The sequence below is a fragment of the Morone saxatilis genome, unplaced genomic scaffold (assembly GCF_004916995.1).
Source record: "Morone saxatilis isolate NCDOM2014 unplaced genomic scaffold, NCSU_SB_2.0 Contig10, whole genome shotgun sequence".
Taxonomy (NCBI): Eukaryota; Metazoa; Chordata; class Actinopteri; family Moronidae; genus Morone; species Morone saxatilis.
In genome coordinates this window covers 6,697,329-6,717,685 of record NW_023339652.1, presented here as the reverse complement: position 1 = coordinate 6,717,685, position 20,357 = coordinate 6,697,329, and the positions used below count along the sequence as shown (strand labels likewise).

The 20,357-nt window shown below is 41.5% G+C and overlaps 1 protein-coding gene across 1 annotated transcript; it reads left to right on the top strand.

The window, feature by feature from the left end:
• Window positions 1-10,874: 10,874 nt before the first annotated feature.
• On the top strand, window positions 10,875-19,398 carry btg1 (B-cell translocation gene 1, anti-proliferative). The gene is made up of 2 exons (XM_035678533.1): window positions 10,875-11,358; window positions 14,987-19,398. The coding sequence occupies exons 1-2, from the start codon at window positions 11,214-11,216 to the stop codon at window positions 15,388-15,390; spliced, it is 549 nt and encodes a 182-aa protein (XP_035534426.1). The 5' UTR covers window positions 10,875-11,213; the 3' UTR covers window positions 15,391-19,398.
• The last annotated feature ends 959 nt before the right edge of the window (window positions 19,399-20,357 follow it).

The following is a 20,357-nucleotide window of genomic DNA, read 5'->3' as shown; positions in this document are numbered from 1 at the left end:
TACACAGACAATAGGATTAATTCATCATTGGTTTTGTTTTTTTCATAGGATTTGTTGACAGTAAGAAAAATATAGTCAACTCACCACACTTATATTAAGGTGTGAGTGTAAGGAGTAATTAAATGGTCAAAAACAAGTTACAGATACAGTAGGAGATACTGATTGTGTTTGGTGACAAAGTTTTGACAAATCACCACAGACACAGCTATGCTGAAACTTTGGAGTTCCTGTTAAATCTACCAAATCAGATATATCTCCCTCCTATCATGAGTTCATGCTGACGTCTGTGCTTTCACTTCCTTGATCCAAGTTAATGTTTGCCTGTCTCAGCTAGCTGGCAAAGGCATGGGCGTAATACCACAATCAATAACTTGTATTCACTGGTTTCCACACATTGTTATTCAAAGTGCTCTCTGATAGGCTGCGACAGGCAGCGCTGTCTTATCTAGGATAGCTAAACTTCTCACTCCTTGGAATTTTATGAGGGAGAGAGTGAGCATTGGAACTACAATATTAGTGCATGAGTAGAGCTCAGTGCATGGACAAATCAACATTTTTTTCTTCCTGAACAATCAGTGACCTCGAGTGTAGAAATGAGTTGCAATTTTGCATGCCAAAAGAAAAGACAAGACAAAGCAACCAAGAAAAGCATGGGAGAGCTGAAAGAGAGCAAGGCAGGCTGAACTGGCAGATTTAAAGGCTTGTCAACTCGACTCAGTAACAACCTGCACTCTGCCAGCCACTACCTGATAGGGGAAGAGAAAACATGTCACAGAGTACATATCCTTGATTCGTGGCAAACTTTGTCATTTATCTCATGTAAAAAAAAAAATTGGATGTTTACAATTGTCCATATCAAGTATATATCTTGCTATTAACCATTGTGAATATGATGTAACACAAAAGGTGACATAAGTTGAACAGACAGCACAACAGAACACATAGATAACAAGACAAACAATCAGCAGTGCTGTAAAATCATTAAAGATCCCTGTAGATAGAACATTATTACAGTGTTTGATATTGGCATGGGAAACATAAAAAAATGCCCCACATGCATGACTGATCCTTTCTAGTGTTTGAGAGCCTCTTCCTTATGGACAAACTTGACCTCCATGACGGTAGCAACACAGATACAGCATGGAAAATCCAACAAACCTGTGAGTCACGATGAGGTATCTTAGCTTCTGGTCATGACAGCCCCTATTTCATGTTTGGAGTCCCTGTCGTGCTTATATCTCTGCAGATCTGAAGGAGAGAGCTGTGCACTTTGGGTTTAGCTTGTCTGCACTTATGGTTGTGCCCTGTGAAACTATAGCTTGTGTCATGAATAGCTACTCGCAGTGAAATGACAGCTTGCGTGGGCCCAGACTGGATTTGATCCCAAGCTGTTTGAAGGCTGTTTAAAGTGTGAGTCATGTTGAGGGCTTTAGGTAGCACAGTCATTGACTCTCGCTGACACATGTACACTCTTGCTTTCTCTCTCTCTCTCTCTCTCTCTCTCTCATTTTAGCTATGAGATAGGGTGAGTCTTCTCCCTTCAAGTTGAAACACAGTATACTGTCAGGAGTCTATGATAAAAACCGGTGTGAGCGTCTGCGTCTGTTTCTGCTTATCTACCTGAATGATAAGGTTATCATACATTTTCTAGTTATACTGTTATATGACAAACAGAGGCTTCCTGAGCACACAAGCTGGAGAAAATTAACATGGTGACTCTGAATTAAGTTGATTTTGTTTTTCTACACTCTCTTGAGATCTTTGAAAAAATAAGTAAAGCTAAAAAAGCTGGATGCAGAGGCGTTTTCTTTTTTTTTAAATTAAACAGTTCAACATTTTGGGAATTGTGACTATCTGTTCTCCTGCCAAGAGTCAAATAAAATGATTGACGTCGGTGAACATAAGGTCTCTTCTAATATGTTGTTGCTTATAGCTGATATTGTCATTATGTTCCTTTAAGGTTTGTGCATGTACCCCTTTTTGAAAATATAACAGTATTACTCACAGTATAACTTGACTAATAACTCAAAATGTCAAACTAGTCCTTTAAATCTTTTGTTATCCCATTTCTAGATTTGCTTTCCTGTAATATAGTTTTTCCTACTTCTGATTCAACTTAACTCTTTCTGTATTTACTTAAATCATATAAGACCAGATGGATTCTCCAAACAAAGAACTATATGGCTTTTTGGCTATATTCCATTATTATTTTTTTAACACTCATAACTCTCCAGAACATCTTGAGTTATTCATGTTCTGTGCTTGGCAAAACAAAATATGCTGCATGTACCAGCTTTAAGTTAGAAGGATTAAGCTTATCCCAAACTGAATTCTGTGGCCTTGATTTAGTTTTAATTTGAGCATAAAGGGAATCTAGAAACACATTTAGACACTGTAATATATGGCAGTGTAAAATATGACTACGATATACTTAAATACGGAATGCTCAAACCTTCTTCACTCACTTACTACAGAATGACAGCAAAAACATAAAAATAACAGCCTCCCTTCAACATATCAGAATTAAATATTCACTCAGGGCATAATATAATATGGCAATTATCTAGGTTTAGCTACAGCACACAGGATGCTACAGTCGAATTCCTCACACAGCAGACTTACATTCAGTATGTGTGAAGACTGTCCCAGATAAAGTGAGAAGAACATGTATGTAATATTCATTGAAATGTTACATATTTATATGAACACAAACGCGCTGCAGTCACACTTTGCTATGTGGCCCGCTGTGGCTGTGTGTGTGTAATGACTCAGATGTGCAGCATTGAAACTTTGCCATTCCACTCGGGAAAGTCAGTAAGTCTCTGCACGGGAAGAGCAACGTGCCACATGCAATATGCCACATACACACCAGCCAGTCAGCAAGTGTACTCTCTCTGCACTGACGTTTACAGAAATGATACACATTTTAAACTGGGTTACATCTGTTTAAAGGGTGAAATAATTGTGCAGAAGATTGAAGAAGTCGCAGACTGTGTGACAAACAGTCACAAACAATGCAACATCCTGCTGGGGAAAAAATGAAGAAGTTTAAACAATTTTAAGGGAATGAGCAGTATTTTTCATGGCAGTAATGTGGAATCTCTGTTTGAAAAATGGCTTAAGGCTCTTGTCCCATAGCAACTTTGTGAGGCTGAACTGATGCACAGTGTTGCTTTGAGCTAAATGCTAATGTCAACATACTAACATGCTCCCAATGACAATACCAACATGCTGATGATTAGCAGTTTATGAAGTGTTCTCCATCTTAGTTTATGCATGTTAGCATGTTCACATTTGATAATCAGCTCTAAACACAAAACACAGCAGAGGCTGATGGATATAAATGGTCATAAAGTATTAAATTAAGATTTAGACCAGATGATGGCACTAGATCAAAAGTCAGGGGATCACCAAAGTTAATATCCTAGGGGGATTGTGAATGTCTGTACCTAATTTATATGATATTTCAGTCTGGACCTAAGTAGTGGACTAACCAACAGACGAACAGTGCCATCCCTCAAGCCATGCAGCTAACTTGGCTAAAAAATGGTCTGACATGTTTCTAAGGATGTTTTGAAATGTTATTTTCTCCTGTGACTCTGAATGGCCATTTAAAAAAATGTCAGCGACACCTTTTAAGTCTACAGGCAGTAGATAGATCCATCTTCGGGGAGTTCTCCTTTAAGGGCACCATGTTCAGTGTCCGGATCTTGTTCTGGTGGTATGTGAGAAATAAGGCCTTTATTATTATGCAATGGTACAAGCTGGACATCCTTAAAAGGTGATGCAGGCCATCAGCAAATAAGTTACATGCAGCCAAGCAGGTGTATCTTACATCATGATCTTGCAGTTTGGAGCCCAGACAACTGCAATACGGCAAGATTTGAACATGGAGTAACTGCTGGTTGGATACTTATTACAGTACTTGTGAAAAGGTTGACACCATGAGACTCACACACATACTTTGTGGCTTCTATTTGAAAGTTCAAAATGAGTTTGGGGTTTGAAATGAAACAAATGTAGCACTTAAGCTGTTTAGTTCTCTTACATCTTACCTGTGATTCACAAACACATGAAGGTGTTGAAGGGAACATTCGGGAATCATCTTTCAAAACTGGACTGGACTGGTCTTGGCAGGCCCCTCTGTATCTCAAATGTCACTGCTATAAATACACACACAGACACACGGCGGCATACACACACGCTATATGGGGTTTATATTGTTAGACTCATAAACGTACAAAGACACTCATGTATGAGTGCATGAGCCCTCTCCTCTTGTCTTTGGCTTTGGAGGAACTGAGTCACTTGGCATGGAGAGCTTCATGTATGAGTGGAAAAAGGAACTGAATAATTTGTACATCAATGTGTACAGCTCTGGACAAGCTTAATCCTTCTAACTTAAAGCTGGTACATGCTGCGTATTTTGTCTTGCCAAGCACAGAACATGAATAACTCAAGATGTTCTGGAGAGCTATGAGCGTGAAAAAGAATAATGGAATATAGCTACAGGAACAAAAGCCATATAGTGCTTTGCTTCGAGGATCCATCTGGTCTTAACCTCAATATGAATTAAGTAAATACAGAGAGAGTTCAGTCAAATCAGAAGTAGGAAAAAACTATATTACAGGAAAGCAATTGTAGAAAAAAACGGTTGCTGAGGCATGCAGTGTGCACGTTGCTTCATTTTTGTGAATAAGTCGAGGCCAAGCCGCAGCACACAGAGCAGCAGTCCAGCGGTGAGGGAGGCTGGGAGACAGCTTCCTGCTTGAATTAACATCAGCAGAGTGAGAGAGAGCATCATGGAAAGTTTGTGGTTTTCTCAGATGAGTCTCTTCCTGGTGACCGAGGATCAAAGGGGGAAGGGCGTAGAGAGTTTCTCCAACTTGTTTTTGTGAAAGGTGATTACCCCGTCTGAGCCACACCCATACGCTCAGACTACAGTGACATCACTCGTGTTTGACACCTACATTTCCATTTGGTATGCCATTTTTACATTCTTGGAGTGAGAATCCACAAGTTGTTCTGAGTGAGAGTTTTTTTTATCTTGAATTTGGTGAGAAGCACATCACCAGACAGCTTCTCTTAGCTCCCATAAACAAACAAGAATCCGCTATTTCAGATAGGACATATTGTCATAATATTATGTTTATTCATAACTTAAAGGTAGTCTATTTTGTACTGTATGTTGAAGAAAGTGTTCACATTGTTTACTTTAGTAAAGGTAGCAATACCATAGGTAATTATTAATTACCAGCCTTAACAGCAATGGCTGCTTTTGCTTGCACATTGTAAATGTGTCATGTCGTAAAATGTGCTCCTGGAGACACCTACTGTAGTGGCAACTATCACTAAGGCAATTTTCACTACTTTGGCAAGTCTTTATATGTCTGTCTGTGGGCAGGTCCTGAAACTATACAGGTGTGTAGTTCCACTACTAAAGTTGGGCATGATACAAGATGAATAAATTCCCATTTTTTGTTATGTTCGCCGCCATCTTCACTGTAAAAGAGTCAATGTAGTTAAAGTTACCAAATATTCTCAGCCTGGCAGGTCTGCTTGGGGTCCAAAATGAGTACAAATGACGTAACATATTAACACATTATGTTTAGCTTGTTGGCAGCCTGCCAAGTCAAGTTTGTCATTGATGACTGTAATCATGATTGACTGACAAATTTTGTGTTTTCTGTGTTTCAAATACTTCACTTTCAATCATTTCAATAGCAAATTAGTTTTGCTTTCAGTATCAAAAGTAAAAGTTTCCCATTCATTTTGTCTGCCAATTATATGATTATTATTATGGGTCATTTGATGCATTAACCTGTAAACAGTAGCCAGTAAATTATTGTTCTGGTCAAGGTGGTCAAGATGGAGCTACTTAACTGTACACTGTAAAAATGCTTCACATTTTATAAAATCATAATAACTATATAAATATAATGGAGTGCAAGCACAGACACCTCAAAACTATACTTAACTATACTTAAATATATAAATGCTCTTAGTTTCCACCACTGGGAATGTATAACTGCTGGCTGAGGTATAATCATGTCTGTACATGGACATAAACATGCTTGGTCAAGTAGTGAGAAATACCAATTGTTTTACTGTACAAAGGTACACACATCACTGACACTGGATCTGCACTCAAATGATAAGTCAGATCCTAAACAAAGATACAGATAATTATCTGCGAACGTTGAGGGAATGTTAGTCAGATCTGTGTGTGTCCTGGGAACGTCAGTTGCGCTGTTTTGTCTCGTGTCTGGATGAATACAGCCTATGTTGGTTTAGCTTTTGTGTGACCCGCAGATGTTGGTGTCTGTCTGTGTGTGTATATCTTTCTGCACCCTCATGTACATATACACCGTGTGTGTTCACCACCGTGAAAGAGGAACATGTTTGGAAAACTCTGCCCACGCTAGCGAGCAGCCAAGGTCTCTCTCTTCATTGCCCGACCTGACATTCTTTCCTGTAGTTCACGTGCGGTTTTAAGATAAAAGCCTCCATTCATTAGTCCCACTGAGGGCCCTACGCAACGACAGGATACCCCACCCTGGTCTGGCAACAACCAGGGCCATATTTTACCCGGTGCTGGTGGCCCTCACATTAAAAAACAACCTGTAGTACAGGACGTTTTCTGCAGTCTGTGTGTGTCTGTTTCAGTTACACTGCATCCACAGTATTTTTTTACTTTCAGTAAATCAAAAAAGAAGCTTGAACGTCCGGGGTTTTCCAGGTTACTCGGGACAAGCTCACTTTGTAGTTGCAAGTACTTTCTTTCTCTTTCTTTTTTATCCTATTTGACTTTTATCTCCACTGCTGCCAAAACTCAACCACACACCCCCACACACTGTCAGTAATGAGCCATTTGCCTGTCCACAGTTGTGTGTGTGGTACAGATGTGTGTTATCGTTCTTGCTTGCAAATCTCCTGCTCACTCCACTGCCGCTGCTGCACTCCCACGAGGAAAATCCTGCAGGGGTAATGGGGACAGAGGCTGACTTCCTTCAGCGGCTACTACTGTGTCATCTCCACACACTGGTGCCAGCTCATGTCACCTGAACATATTACAGTTAACTCAAAATCTGTCTTTTGAGAATCAAACACTTGTTTTTTCTTCAGTGAAGACGGCAGCTGTGGTCAGTTTTAACTCATGCCATGACCAGTTGTCATGATGGAAAAGGATCATGCACAGAAGCTTCTTAAACCACTTCTGCATGTCTGTCCAGTCCCTTGCTGTCTCAAACATTTAGTTTTTTCCCCCAAAACCAGAAAAGACAAGAAAGTTAATAAATGTTGAACTTTGTTATGTTACACTCATTAGAGTCCCAGCCATACGCTCTTCCATTCGTCATAACCACTGTATCCTTGCTCGGTCATTGGCCAGCCTCATGAACCTACTCCTGGCTCTTTCATTTGTCTTAATTTCCATTTAAGGGACCAACTGGCTCTTGAGTGCCTCACTAAAACTGTTATTTCCTCTGTAAACTAAGCTACTAATGAACTTCACAGAGTTGTGCAAGAGGATAATTATCAAAATAATTATGCTGTAGTTATATTTTGACAAAAATATTTACATTTGCAAAGAAGTGGATTATGTTCAAGCAGCAATTTAGAAGGAAGTTTAAAAATGTAAAAGATAATAAAGAAAACATAGCAGCTTAAAAATAACTCATCTACAAAAAAAAACCCAACAACTTATGTGCAGTCTTGTGCTCTGTCGCCAAAATTTGCTGACTTTTTTCTAATATTCTCAAGTTAACTCAACTTTATAGCACTCTAAACACAACTTTCCAGCACAAACCATGACCTGTTTCTTTAAAGCGTGTGGTCTCAAAGAGCAGATTTACTTGAACATCAGTGTATTGGGTCAGTGATACTTTGCCTGAAGATATTTCACTCCACTGCTGTGGAAATTAGAGGAATGTCAGAGTTGTGTAAAAAATCACAGCTTACATGCGAAGATCCTTTAGATGAAGTTAAACAGATGTGATTTGTGGAAAATAAAATTATCACTATGTTAAACCACATGTGTGAGTTTAACACATGTGTGTTAGTTTACATCAGTAAAAAAATAAATGTGCAGGCCTTCAATAAAACACCAAAACTCAAAATAGCACAGTGGTGCGTAACTGTGGGTGAAACTGTGACTATGAATGTGTTGTGAAGAGGTGGGGGTTTGCACATGTATGAACTTGTATGGATTTGCCTGTGTTCATAAGAAGACCTTTATTTTACAAGACCAGGAAGCACTAACGCCAAATGTCACTACTGTTTTACAGAATTTGATAAAATCATTTATTATCTTTCAGGAGTAACGGACAAAACAAAAACTAAACCTTTACAAACAACAAATAACAAACAAATAAACCTAATTTTGGCAACTCTCTCTCTCTCTTTGGCAAGGAACTGTGTGAATATAATTTTATATAGCTCATTATAATTAAACAGATGTTCCAGTTTAAATATTTGACTAAAGAGAGTTTAATCCAAATAACCTTAAGGTAAATTTAAATCATAAATTGAACTGCTAGTTTTGAATTGCTATTAATTATATCTTCCAGTGTATACAGGACACAAACAAACTCTACGTATGTGAACTAGAAGTCAAAGCTCACACTCTAGGGCATCATGTCGGTTTCATGAACAGATTTAGACTCAAAATACTCTCAATACAGTTGAGTGGTCGAATAAGTTACTGGAGAATATTGGAGTTGGCAGTGTGATTAAACCACTATTAAACTGTGTGTGTGTGTGTGTGTATGTGTGTGTGTTACTACATTTTGTGTGCATTTCCTTACACCTTTGGGTCAGTGGTTGAACCAATCAGTGTGGTGCTGGTCTGTTTGATTGCATCATGATTGGAGCACTCAGCGGGTCATCGTTGGCTATGTCTGCAACAAACAAAGCACAGCGGCCTGTACTTTTCCACTGATTTTAATGAGCATGTAGGGACCGGCTTCTGAAAAGACAGCAGATTTCACTGCTTCCTGGCACCGTGTTGCCTCCTCGGTGTTGAACAGGGTAACACAAGATGTGCTTGTTTTCGGTTGATCGAGACTGTTCCTGTTTCATATGTGAATAAACACCCACAGATCTATTCACCTGCACACACTCACAGAGAGAAAGAAAGCAGAGGCACTGAGGTGATATACTAAACTAATGTAATGTAAACAGCCACTCTCTCTCCTGTCTCTGTTTTACACACACACACAAACCTGTTTTCTAGCCTGCCTATCATACCCTGACCTGATGAAGAAGCATCAATAAAATCATGACTTTGAACACGCAGTACCACAAACAATCTATCGACCTGTGGGGCCCAAATGTTGTTTACAAACAGACGTTTTAATTCCAAATTAAGATTTGGCCATGTAAAACAGAAATAGTTTTGAAATGTGCATCACATAAATGATTTAATCTTTAGGCCTACACTGTACCACATCATGTAATACTCAATACTAATTATGGATACTTGTGAAAAATTGAAAAATTGCTGCAGGGAATATTTTCAAAGGGAAGAAGAGATTCAGTTTCTAGTGAAAACCACATATCTCCAAATTTGATGAATCTGGATTTTCAAAATATAAATCTTACGTCGTTAAATCCTTAATAAAACACCATTGGATTTAAAAACAAAAGTCACAAAGCTGAGAACAGGACAGTCTTTCCTAGATCATGAGCAGCTGACACTGTGTGGATACGTGGTTTTTACAGAACAGCAGAGAAAAAATAAGCTATTACAGGTTTTTAATGATTAAAGTGGTCAATTCAAACTGCTGAAGTATTACATTAGCCGTGTGTAGCTAACAGTGTGATGTGTTTCTATGTATTTGGCTTTTTGTCCTTGTTGGATACAGTAGGAGACAGTAGAGAGCTGAGATTAAACTGGGGTGAGAGATGGGGGACGACATGAAACAAAGATCTGCAGCTGGTCAGGATGTCAGAATGTTTTTCCGCTTTGAGAATGGGGAAGATGAAGGTTACTGCATACAAGAACCAAAGTGAGTATAAAATCAAGATAGATCTATTCAAAAGCTACGCTTGAAGGCTATTTGACATTTTTCCTCTAAATGAGGCACAAAACCATTTTTAAAAAGAGAATTGTTCACTTTTATCTGCACATTTTGTACACAAAGGGCAAGTCGAACAGGACATAAAACAGAATACGTAGGAATTCAAATGAAAGAGATAGCAACTAAATCTTAAAAACAGAGAAACAAATACTAGATTTAGAAGTGAAGATGTACTGTAGATGAAAGATGATGATGATGAAATGTAGTGTTGATTTAAGGGAAGTGAAAGTTAGGGGAAATCTTGTATATTCTGGATGTTCATTCCAACTTTGAGCTGCATAGTAAAGACTTTATACTCTGGAAACACTATCAGCCAATCAGAGATGTTCCTGAACCATCGAGAGGTTGCATTTTTGGATATGACAAACGAAATCTAACTGTGTTTGGCCTAACAGTACACTACATTTCCTGTCACCCGTGGGAAATGTTAATAGAATAGAATAAGGTAAAGTCGTTTTAGTGCTATAGTTTTGGTGTATCCTGTTGCTTATTCGGATTCCAACTACTCCAACCGAGATGTGAGTTAGTCTTTGTTGTCGTTTGCTTTTGTTTCCTTTTCTTTTCTTTCTTTTCTCTACACCCCCTCCTCCCTTTATTTCCGACAGCCTGTGAACGCAGCACCGTTTCATGCTGCGCTCCTCTGTTTATTTTCAGAGCTGTGACGTGACCGCCGCACTCCTCCTATATGTGGCTCGTCAGACGGAGGCCGGCTCGGGATTGGCTGAGCTGTTGTTGCTGTAGCAGCTTGTGTGGAGGCTGGTGGGAGGGAGGGGGCGCTATAAAAACCCTCTCCCCGACGCTTTGAGCCTCACTCTGGAGAAGGAAAGTGTTTAGGGAGGGTTGGTCAACGTGGCACCAAGGGCCCCCCCTCCACCCCCTGTATTTACCAATACCTGGCGTCTGTTTCCCAGCACTGAACCGTCCTGGTACACGGTCTCTCTCTCTCTCTGAAAGAAACAAAAAAAACAACAAAAAAACCCAACAACTTTCCTCTACCTCGACAAATAAATGCCAAGAGAAACAACGCGAGCGCCAACCGATAAGGATCGCTGCTCAGAAGTGGAGACGGACCGTCGGAAAAACACGTAGAGAAAAACAACAATCCCGCGCGGATCGTCGCCGTTGCCTTTCTCAATGCATACCCTTTGTGCCCGGGGAACGATGAAGCCAGAGATCAACGCCGCCGTCGGATTTCTGTCGAGATTTCTGAGGGTAAAAGGACACGTAAACGACCGACAGGTCCAAACATTCAGCCAAAGCTTACAGGACATTTTGGCAGGTAAGAAAAAAAACAGACAAATATCCACATACACGCACAAAACACCACTTGAAACACACCTCATGTGTTAAAATACACTCTCGAGAGTTACGTTTATGTTTTGTTTCGGCGGTAAGTGCTTAAATTCGACATTTAATCGGTTTGAGAAGGATTCATAAGAAGCCTTTCTTTGTTCTCTCCCCGAGTATCACTATCAGCGATACCAACGCGCACCACTGTTTGCGCACGTCGGAGAGCGAGAGAGAGAGGGGGAGGGAGAGAAAAACCGTCAAAGTATAAACACAGCGAGAGGTTCGTGGATGTTTTCGTCGACGATAAAATTGATACAGTCGATTATTTTGTATCAAAAACCCCCAATAAGGCAGTTAGGTTAGTTACTTTGTTTGTAAGAGGAAAAAGGGGGAAGTGGTGGGGGGGGGGCACAGGCGCTTGGCTCAAACAAGGAAGTGCGCCTCGGTTGATAAAGCTCTAGTGAGCTCAATTACGTAATGCATTGACGAAATGGGGTTAATAACGAAAACACGGTTTCTTTGAATACGGGCACTAATAATTGTTTCGAATTATTTTTTTTCATTCAATCCCCCATTTAATGTCATCACATTTTGCGACTTTTGTGTGTTTTTAAACGGTAATTTCATGACCTTGATACACAATTAGTGTTCTGTTAGTTGTGTGTTTTTTATGTATTTGGAAGATGCAGTTTGAAATGGCCTATTTTAGCACATCCCCCATTCATTTAATGGCGTAAAACACATTCACTATTAAAAAAAAAAATAAAAAAAAATCAAATCACCTTTTGTCAGTTTATTTTCGAGCAAATGTAGCTTTTTATGGCCTCTTTTGTTTAGCCTGTACGCTTGGCTTGAGCATTACTGGGTGTTTTAGAGAACATTGGTGCTCGGGGACTGCGTCTCATTTCCTGCTGTAAACACATTCCAGTCACAGGGCTCTAAAGCTGCCATACATCTGCTTCACTCCATCTGATGACCTACATTTCCTGCATAAGAAGCTCACTTATTTAAAAACACCACAGGCTGCTAGGCAGATTGTAGGTTTGCAGCTAAATATACGATAGCCATAAAGAACTGTGTAGCACTAGTGTGTTATATAATGTGTATTGTATATTTGAGGATTTTTTATTTTAGTTGAAGCAAATCTAGAGTTAGATTTCCTCGTAAAGGTCTTTGGGAGCGCGATTCCACGATGGTGTTTGTAAACAGACAAAAGTTGGAGCTGAATGGCGTCTGCAGCGAGGCCCATACGTGGGGGAGGGGATGTTATGGTGGGCTCCTATAGGAGGGCAGCGCAGAGTAATCAGGAAGGAAATTGAGGGGAAATCCACGAGAAAAATAAGCGAACCCACACTACTTACTCACTGAAAGCGACGTAAATAAGGTTTAATCTGTCATTTGCAAGGCTGCTCTGAAAATACCGTTGTTTAAAAATACTACACGGCTGAGTATCATCTAATTAAAAGGAAAATGTTTTATTTTTAAGCACGAGGCAAATGTGTGGAAACAAAAGTGAGTGTGTGGTAGTACCCTGTGGGGCTCACTGCTACTAAACTAGGCCAGTCAGAGCTCTTTTGTGCCTGGAAACATCACAATCACCCACTATTGTGTCTGCATGCTGAAAAGCAGAGTGCCTCGCGTCCCCTTGTTTGTGCTGAGCGAAGGGAAGTAGACAAATTAGTCCCAATGACCAGATTGAAACCACGACAGTTGTGCAAGTGTAGTTAGCATTTCGAGTCTTCCGCTTTTTTTGGCGTGATTTGATCTTCCAGGCTTTAAGTGGGGAATACCCACACATTTGTGGTTTTCAGGGGTCAGCTACATTGAATAAACAACCCAGTTTCATTAAACTCTTTAGGTTAAGCACTCGATCGTCTGCTTACTTTTCCGTTTCCCATCCCCCCCCCCTCCTTCCTCCCATGTGCCCTCGTTTTTAAGAATAGGCCCCACTGAGCTGATCCTTTCCCAGCTGCTCCAGGGTTTGTAGGTGGCGGCCTTTGTGGCTCAGTCCGAGCCTGAAAGATCATCCAGCCGCGTGTGCTCTTTGTAGAGTGCCAGCCCCTCCATTAGCTCAGCAGTATACAGCCCTCTGTGATAAGACACATGGGGAGGGGGAGGGGGGGAGGATAGGCTAAGGGGGTGTTATTATCCTGTGGATGCATACAGGTGGCCTCTGGGAGCCTGAATGCTGGCCTACTTCACATCCCCCCCCTTTTTAAACTGGCCACATTGAAATTGGCATCAATGGGAGTTCAGTATGGATGAGCCCTGTCAGAGTAAACAGGAGGTGGGCTGGTAAACGAAAACAAAGCGGATGTATCCAGCGGTCCTAGAAATGAAAAAGCCCCTATTTTTTTATGTCGCAAAAGTGAACGCGCAGGAAAAGAATGAGCCATATATTTTACTTCCTCATACACCCAAAATCAGACGGTCAACAGGCTTCTTTTCCTCTCATCATCTTAACCACGAACATGCCTGAAGCGTTCTGGCGAGTGGCGTCACGCTGAATCACCAGTTTCACTGCCCTTCCAAAAACTTCCACCCAGACGAGAAAAAGAAAAACAGGGTCCTTTCCCTTTAAGAGGCGGAGCCCGCTGGCCCAGATGGCTGGCTGGGACTTTGACACTTGGTGTGTTTTTTTTTTTTGTTGTTCAGCCAGTCACGGGAGACTTTGTGACACTGACGGCGGCCAGGGGAGGGATTGTGCAATTCAACGGCCCTCTTTTTGTCACGTAGGCCCAGGGTGCCGCTGGCCGTCTGTTTATGGCCGCTTATCAGGCCTGTAACAGGTGGTGATGTTGTTCTTCCCTTTCCTGAACGTCTGCACACAACTACACTTTGTTAGGAATAATTACACCACTATGGAGATTTTGTTTTCAACATGAGCTCCAGGCTAAATCTAACATTGGTAAAATGTCCATCGGTACAGCTCGTTATCACAGAAGTAACATGGTTGATACTTTTTATGTGGTGACTGCATTAAATGGATTCAAGTGTTTTTTTCTGCCTATTGCATCATAATGTCTTTGATTTTTATTTTGTCTTATTTTATAACGGCTTAAGTTGCATCCTGGCAGAAAATTTAGATTCATTTCTACTTCTACTCTTAATTAATAAGCCTTATTTTTTCACATTTCATTTTTTTTTTCAAAATAACATTTTGAGAAAACCTAAAAGTACGCGCTCAGTCATGTTTGAGATTCAATTTAATTTAACCTTTTAGACCAATTTTTAACTTATATTTAGATCATAATAAATAAAAGTATATATCACATATTGGACCCTTTGAATAAACTGTTTTTTATTTTTTTTATTTTTACTTTTTATGATCCATCTTGACATAAACTGTTTACAGCCGTAATATGTTGATTAAATCACACGGACAAAGTACAGTCTGTCTACTTTCTGTTTCGACCTTTGTTCAGCCGTCTATAGTCCAGTGTTTTTGCTACTCAGCAACAATATAAAACCTAGTAATCTAGTAAAACCTTTTCCCCCCTCTTCTCTGAATCCTCATTAGTGCAAATGTTTAACCAACATTACATGTTGTTACAAGCTGATGGTTATCACTCCAAAGCTAAACTTCTCCTCCCATCCTCTCCCCTCTCTCCCCACAGAGCAATATAAGCACCACTGGTTCCCAGACAGGCCCTGCAAGGGTTCAGGTTACCGCTGCATCCGTATCAACCACAAGATGGACCCACTGGTGGGGCAGGCGGGCCAGCGCATCGGCCTGACCATCCAGCAACTCTACCTGCTGCTGCCCAGTGAGCTCACGCTGTGGGTGGACCCCTTCGAGGTGTCCTACCGCATCGGCGAGGACGGCTCCATCTGCGTCCTGTACGAGTCGCAGCCCTGCCCCCCAGGAATGCCGGTAACCGCTGTCACCGGCTCCCCCTCAGGAAACAACGGGCCGATGGGCAACATGGTGGACAGTCACATCAGCTGCAAGGAGGAACTGATGGTGCTGGGCAGAACCAGTCCCTCCAAAACCTACAATATGATGACTGTGTCCAGTTAAAGGGGCACAACGTCACCCCGGCCTACTTTCGTTCAGGGTCACGCCGTGGCTGGTCAGATCTTATGACCAGATCAGGGTGAGCCTTTTTAAAGCTAAGAATATGAAATGAAATAGTGAAAGAAGAAAAAAGCAAAAGGAAAAAAAAATAGAGGATGTGGCCTATCGTCCAGGTGATGGAAACCTTGTAGGTTTGATATTTTTTACCCTCTCTCCCCATTATCATCTGTTCTGTTGTGTTATTGGATCAGCTGGGCACTCCGTTTTTTCAGGAGAAGCTTTGTGGAAATGGAACTGTTGGGGCAGCTAAACCAACCAACCAACCAGGAACCCCCCATGGAGACTTGGCTCCGCCTACCCCCCCTCGACTGTAAACAGCATGGTGATCAGCTCCATCTCTGAAGGGGCTATCATTGACTTTGCACTTTTCTTACTCGTGGTTACTATGGGTACATGTTCAACACACCACCGCAAAACACCAAAACCTAAATTGTAAGGGATTTATACCAGGAACCACCCCTCGAATTTCAAAATCAAGAGGTTATTCAATTTGCTTTTACTCATTTTGTTTTGTTTCCTGGGTGAGGGGGAAGTTGAGGTTTAGACTGAGCCTTTCGCCATGCAAGGTAAAGAAACGCCCAATGAAAGCATCTCTATTTTATATGAAAAACCATTTTTGGACCACAGGGAATTTAGTTTTCTTTATCTTGTAGCTGGAAAAAAGGCGTTCAGTCTCAACTTCTCCTCCTCCCTCTTTCTACCATCAACACTGATTTCAGAAAAACCCTCATGTCAAACTTCTCTCGGCCTGTATGTAAGTGCAAGTGGAATGTGTTGTGACACCTGCTACCTATGGATACCAGTGTGTCCTGTTGCACTGTCGCCCTCCCATCACCCATGTATGTGTAGCTTTTCGGGGGAGGGCAGGGGGTCCGTCTCCTTCCCCCTCCCCTCAGTTAATGAATGTTGTTGAAATTCACAATCAAGTTCCCGTGGTGTTGATTTTTTTGCCCCCTTTTTCCTTCCACTTTGTCATCTCCTGCATCACCAAAATTTGAAGTGTAGCAAAGGGGGGAGCCTATTTTCCCCAACGTTTGGTCATGTGGCCCTGTTAGAATTGACATTGAATGCACTTTGACGTTAGATTGTGTGGGATGTGTACATTTAGAGAAAATCGCCTGCATTCCATCCATTCGAATGTCATCTTCTCACACCGTTTTTATTGCCCTCCTCATTTTTAGCCGTTTGTTCATACTGTAGCTCCCACGTTGGGATAGACTGATGTCTATTGAATTGGGAGTGTGCAACTCTGGATTTCGAACCCTTTTTTTTTTTTTTTTTACACTGTATTTGTGAACATTTCAGATCACTTTATTTAGGTGGAGAGTATTTTTGGTGGTATGTTAGCAACATTCTGTCATCCGTTCATATGGCACTGTTCGCTCTGGCAGGACGCAGAGCTAAGCTGTTTCCCCCTCAGACACACACACAGATGGTGATTTGTGTTGCTGATAGAGAAAAGTTAGTCTGAAAGGTCTGGACTAAGTGATGACTGTGTGAGACTTTGGCCAAAGGGAGGTCTGGAGCGCCGACTGTTCAGAGATTAATTTTAACTTGAATTAAACACCAGGCCTTGTCAGCCTTCTATTTTCATTTACATTAGCTATCTCCAAGGACTTTCCCTCGTGTGCATTGGAGGTGCATTGCCTTACGGAGACCTCATTGTCATGAATTATGAGCCATTCGTAATTTTTAAACTAATATCAGGCTTATCCGAGCCAGCTTGGTTCAACGTGCTGTCCGGACCCTCACTGGAGGTGTCCCCCTTTTCCAGCCTGGCAGCTTCAAATCCCCCCCCCCCCTTCCTTCACCCCTCGTGGTGTGTGGGGTGGGGGGGTTAGAGTGCCTCAAGTGCCACATATCACCCCTCAGCTCAGACCTCCTGTTCAGCCAAAAGCAAGCCAGCATGCTGCTAGCTGACCCCCTGTGGATGCAGGTAGACTTAATGTGACACATATCATCATCCATCACTATAGGGAGCTGGGTAAGGAAGGTGGGGATGGGGAGCTGGTGTGAGAGGGGGGGGGCCAGGGCCGGACTCTTTTTGTCCAGGGCAGCTAAAATCCCTCCAGCCCCCCCTCTGGACTTATTCAACATCCCCCACACTGACCAGAAGCCCTCGACCCTCCCTCAGCAGTGATGGATAAAATAAAATGAAAACCAGCACACGCGCTTGGCGTGCTCAAGCTGCACTAGGGGGTCTAGTGAGAGACGAGGAAACATGGATCAAAGATGAAGAACTGAGGGTACTAGGCCATTGTTTTCTGTTTTCATCTCACTGGATTGCGCTGCACTTGATTACTGAGTTTGAGTAGCGACTTTGTTTACATGCATATGAAAGGATGTGATGGCTGTCTGACGTACCCCCACTTCACTCCTAGTTCGGGTGCTGAGTGGCTACCAGCAAGCTGGAACAGATGCGGGGGCGGCTTCGGGTGTTGCTCGGGCCTTAGCCGCTAGCCAAATCTGTCACAGCAGGCTGGTTCACTGCTCATCACCAGACCTATGGGTGTTTAAGCTCCCCTAAGCCTGAGAGGATCATGGGTAATAGAGCTATAGCCTTTGACGCACTGCAACCCCTAAACCCCCTCCCCTGCTCTCTGCTGATACTCCCTTCAGCAATCTGTGAAAAGCAGTGATTCCATGTTGGGCCAGATGGAGAGGAGCTCGCTGGGATGGGAGCCCAGAGCTTTGGTTTCCATGGTGGACACCAGTTTTAAAATCATGCTGCTCCATTATAGCTTCTTTTTTTTTTTTTAAATGTCATGTGACAAGATGTTATGAGATTGGTCTATATTTCGGACACGAGGTGATCGTCTCGTCTCACTTCTCTCTAGATGTATTTTATGGTCACACTGGTAGGTTTTCTCATCTTTCCACTCTGCCATCCCCATCTTCTCCTTATTGTCCTCTTTATTGAGGGGATTTTTAGTCTGGTGATTTAACCCACTTTTAACAGACCTTGTTTTTAGAGCTACAAAAAAATTAAAACAATTAAACCCAAATACCCCTTCGACACCTTCTCAACTGTACTACCACCACCCGAAATGGTTTAAGTCCTCAGTAATAATCATTTTAAATGGCATCCATTCAGCTTGTGCGCACATAGGTAACAGAATTGTCGTGAGAGTGCTTTGAGTAGTCAGAGGTAAAATAGCACATAAAATGCACTAAATATGTCAAGTTGAAGTTGTGTGACATTTTCTTTTCTGAGACAGAGGAGTCTCTCCTGGAATGTATTGCCAAACTCAGGCCTCGGACATTCAATAAATACCCTTGTGGAAACGTTGTGCATGTTAAGACATGAAGCAGGAAGGGAACAGCAGTTTTGTTGTTGTTGTTGTCGTCAAAATTGTCATTGATTAGTTGAATTATTGCCACTTTCACATTTGAGGTGTGTTACATATTGTAGAATGTATTGTAACTGTACAACAAATGGTAGAGTACATAACATTACACATGGGAAGTGCCAATAATTACTATCCTGAGGTGTTTTTAGATGTATTCCTTTTTTGTATTTCATCTTTTAACATGGATAACTCTTTTCGTAAGTGAAGCCATTTGTGATGGGAGTGTTGGCAAGGACCAAAGTTGTTTTGGTAAAAAAAAATATTAGTTTCCATGATCTGTAAGTGTAGACGTATCCTTTGCTTTTTTTTTCTTTTCATTTCATTTTTTTTCCTTTTTTTTTTTTTTTCTATTTACCTAAAAAAACCAGAAAATAGACAAAAAAATCTGAGCTTACCCAAGAAGAAAAGCTGTCTATCTTGTGATCTCATGTCAGTACATCTTTATTGTGTTCAGTTTCTTTTCCTTGGGTATGTTGTGATGAACTGCTGTAAATTTGTACAGTTCATGTAAATTGATTGTGCGGAAGTTGTACAGATTTCTATATTTTGGAAGAAAAGTTTTTTTTCTCTGTAATAAAAGATTTCCTATCTTGGCATCATATCCACTGTGAGCAGTGTCATTATTTACTGAGTATCCAGTATTATTAAATGATTCTAAATCAAGGGCTGGCCTTACTCTTTAAATTCCATAGTAGAAACTTAAACCAGAAAATGCGCACATAGCTAAACAATGCTGAGGCCCAGATAGGATTTTGACCTCGAAGTCTGAGTGGGCCATCTGTGCCAGAAGGAATGGATAGATCAAGTCAGCAATTCTCCTGCCTCACTAACAGCCACCCCTCTCTTGGGACAGTAACCGCACTGTGTGTAAATAGATTTTAGGTCACATTCTATAAGCACATTATCCTGCTACACAATTGATATTGGACCTGTAGCTCAGTTTGATAAAGAAATGGTGCCATAATTTGTGTTTAAACTGAAACCCAAACCTGTACACTGACAAAAATCTGCCTCAGTGATGGACTGGATGACTGTCAGCGATGTTGATGTAGCTCAATATTTTTGGGAGGAACTGTGGAACATTTAATAAGCCCTTTGCTGCTTTCCCTTAAAAGGACTTATGCTTGTCCTGATCAGCAAATCCAATCACTTCCAGTCCAAATGCACATGATGTTTTTTGGACGTTCGGAATAAAACTCCGGGGTTCCTTTCTCCGTCCAAATGGAGTTGCCAGTGCTTCCACCTCTTAAATGATAGCAATGCGACAGATGGTACCTTCTTCTCTCAAAAAACTCTGCCAGGGCACCGATATGCACAATACCGCTGCACCCGAACCAGCTGACTCTGCAAAACCCAGAGTTTGGATTAAGACTGCAATCCTTTGCAGCACTCTGAATCCCCCAGGTTGCTTAGCAGCAGGCAGAAAAAGAAAAACATTTGGCTCGTTTTGACACACAGACAAAGGAGGGAACTAGAAGAGCTGGTTTAGCAGGAGCAGAGGGCATGGGGGGGGGGAGGGGGAGGGAGAGGGAGAGGGAAGGTGACTGGGCTTGTGTTTAA

Bases quoted from the DNA above. Each gene is read 5' to 3' on its own strand.
- btg1 (XM_035678533.1), top strand. From the start codon at position 11,214: ATGCATACCCTTTGTGCCCGGGGAACGATGAAGCCAGAGATCAACGCC. The intron at 11,359-14,986 runs GTAAGAAAAAAA...CTCTCCCCACAG, and splicing joins CTTACAGGACATTTTGGCAG to AGCAATATAAGCACCACTGG.